Source organism: Dipodomys ordii, unplaced genomic scaffold (genome assembly GCF_000151885.1).
Source record: "Dipodomys ordii isolate 6190 unplaced genomic scaffold, Dord_2.0 Scaffold105, whole genome shotgun sequence".
Classification (NCBI taxonomy): Eukaryota; Metazoa; Chordata; class Mammalia; order Rodentia; family Heteromyidae; genus Dipodomys; species Dipodomys ordii.
In genome coordinates this window covers 1,922,469-1,925,067 of record NW_012267321.1, presented here as the reverse complement: position 1 = coordinate 1,925,067, position 2,599 = coordinate 1,922,469, and the positions used below count along the sequence as shown (strand labels likewise).

At 58.8% G+C, this 2,599-nt stretch overlaps 1 protein-coding gene across 1 annotated transcript; it reads right to left on the bottom strand.

Annotated features, from left to right (window-relative positions):
* Positions 1-1,183: 1,183 nt before the first annotated feature.
* LOC105994179 (sialic acid-binding Ig-like lectin 11) lies at positions 1,184-2,291 on the bottom strand. Its single transcript, XM_013027608.1, has 3 exons — positions 1,729-2,291; positions 1,511-1,558; positions 1,184-1,278 (listed from the first exon to the last, which is right to left on the bottom strand). Exons 1-3 carry the CDS (start codon positions 1,832-1,834, stop codon positions 1,184-1,186), a joined length of 249 nt encoding a protein of 82 aa, XP_012883062.1. The 5' UTR covers positions 1,835-2,291.
* Positions 2,292-2,599: the final 308 nt, after the last annotated feature.

Below are 2,599 nucleotides of genomic sequence, written 5' to 3'. Positions count from 1 at the left end.
GGGGTCTGGGCCTTGTGTGGGTGATGTGGGCTTGGGGCAGCTGAGGGTGGCCTTCTGGTTCTTCCTTGGTTCTGGGGAGACAGTGCCTGGAGAAGCAGTCCTGGTAGGGCTGCTTGGCTTGGCCTTCAGATTCTGCATCAAAGGAAACAAGATCCACCCTTCATTCATTCCTTCATTTATTCATTTACCTAACAGAGTTGGGCACTGAGCAGCTACCTGGTACAACTTAGGACTGAGGCCACAGCTGGGAGCAAAACCCAGTCCGTCACTGAGTCTGCCTTCCATCCCCACTCACAGGACCCAGTCCTTCCATTTCCTCCTTGTTCTTCCTCCCCAGTTAGCCATAGACCAGGACTCTGGTGATCAGGGATTCTCGCTTTTTGTTCCTTCCAGAGGGCAGTGGTCAGCAGATGTCTCCTGTTCCTGGGCCCTGGTGTCCCCTCCTCCACTCACAGTGCACAGAGAGGCTCAGGGAGATGTGCAGGGCGCCCAGCAGGTTCTGCGCCCGGCAGGTGAATTCTCCTTCATGTTCTGCCTCAACCACGGGCAGCTCCAGCACCCCAGGCTCCGCGGGCCAGGGGGGCTCAGCGTTTGCAAACCCCGGGCCCAGCTCAGCATGGCCGGTGGGCAGCTGTGTGTGGCAAAGACTAGGTGCTGTCTTTGTCCCTGCAGGACGCAGAAGGATGAACCGTTCCTGTGGATTTCCAGCTCTAGCGAGGAAGAGAGAGAGATGTGGGGCGCCATCCCCACCTGTAAAGGACGGGAGAGGCCCGGATTCCTGTGTCCCCTGTCACCTGTGCTGTTTCCTTGAGAAGCGGTCACTGTCAGCACCTCCGGAGGGTCTGCAATGGAGACACAATGGCCAGGGCTCCCTCTGCCTGCGCCTCACACACAAACCGAGGCCCTGGGCTTGCTGGGCCCTGGAAGCTGTGGCGCCCTGACCCCTCCCCAGACCTCTCCACTGTACTTCCCCTTCCCCTTCCGCATCCCCACCCCTACCCTCCTTGAGTCCACTCACACTGCACAGAGAGGTCCAGGCCATGGTGATGGGAGTCAAGCCTGTTCTCTGCGTGGCAGGTGTAACACCCCGCATCTCTGTCCTTCACCCTGGGCAGGTCCAGTTCCAGGATTCCAGGATGCTTGACATTTGACCTTGAGAGGACTCAGCTACCCAGGGCCCAGGTCAGAGTGGGGTGGGGGGCCGGTCAGCCACAGTGCACAGCAGCCCCAGGAAATGGCCTTTGTGGACTCCACCCATGTCGTGTTTCCTTGGGGACTCTAGGGAGATACAGGAGAGGGGGAGACAGAGACAGAGACAGCAGAGACACACAGACACACAGACAGACTCCCAGAAAAAAACAGAGATAGGCAGAGAGAGACAGAAAGAGAGAGACACACAGACGATGGGCAGACAGAGAGTGGGGCTTGTAGAAGGAGTTGGTCCCCTCCACCCACCCTGATCTTTCCACTTCCACAGGTCCTGGCAAGCCCCACCCCTTTGGCCTCACACCTTGGGTGTTGTCATGGAAAATGGGGATCACCAGGTCTCTGGGGGCACCTGCATATAAGGCTGTGCACTCTCTTCAGGAAGGACATCCTATCACCACAACCAGAGCCCCCTCCCCCCTCTGGGAAGACAGGCTCAGCTGGACCCCTAAACATGCTTCTTCACCCCCGCACACACACTCTAGGATGCCTCATCTGGCCAGAACTGAAGCAGGGACTCACAGGCCACCCTCAGCTGGATGGTGTTCTGCACAGTGACGCCGGCTCTGAAGTCCGCTCGGCAGGTGAGCTGGGTGCAGTGGTCGCATGGGTGTGGTGTGAGGCTCATTGCTGACAAGGAGGGCTGGGGTCTGCTTCTGGTGGGGGAAAGGGCAGGCCCAGACTAGGAGACGGCAGGGCCAGACAGTTCTCAGAGACCCCATAAACCACATTGAAGACGGTCACCACCCGCCTGGGCTGCAAGGCCTTGGGAATGAAGATGTCTGGCTTAGTCATGTCTTGGGTGGTGGGGGGAGGGAAGAGGGTAGACCATATGGCCATGTTCAGGAGACCCTGCCTCCATCCCCAGCCTGGGAACCTGGCCCCCGCACACCCCACCTGTCACTTCCAGCCCGAACATGTCCACCAGGAAATTATATTTCACCTTCTCTCCTTTCTCCAGCTGGAAGAAGTAATGCCTCTGGTCCTCTCTCTGGGCATCTCAGATGTGTAGGGTGCAGTTGTTCCTGTGGGGGTTTCCAAGCAGCTGGAATCGACCCTGAGTCCAGGCTTGCGCAGGTTGAGCTGGGTTGGTAGAAGCAACGGGTTCCCCGGTGGCTGTCGGTTCCTTGTGTGAACCAGTAGCCATGAGCTGGAGAGGAATCCAGACCTGCCTCCTGGCTAGGGTAGGAGAAGGAGCAGGGCACAAGGACGCACAGCCCTTCCTGCACCTTCACCGGGCTCTGCACCTGCACCTTGTAGCCCGGTTTCTGAGCCTGGGACCCTGTGGGGAGATAGATGGACTCAGTCCCCATCCCAGCCCTGTTCCAGCCCAGCTGCCCACGGCTTTTGGCCACATACCGCCCAAGGACAGCAGCAGCAAGAAGAGGCAGAG

Coding starts and splice junctions, on each gene's coding strand:
- LOC105994179 (XM_013027608.1), bottom strand. CDS start 1,834: ATGAGCCTCACACCACACCCATGCGACCACTGCACCCAGCTCACCTGC. Junction 1,559..1,728: donor CATCCAGCTGAGGGTGGCCT/GTGAGTCCCTGC, acceptor CCTTATATGCAG/GTGCCCCCAGAGACCTGGTG. Junction 1,279..1,510: donor TTTCCATGACAACACCCAAG/GTGTGAGGCCAA, acceptor GTATCTCCCTAG/AGTCCCCAAGGAAACACGAC.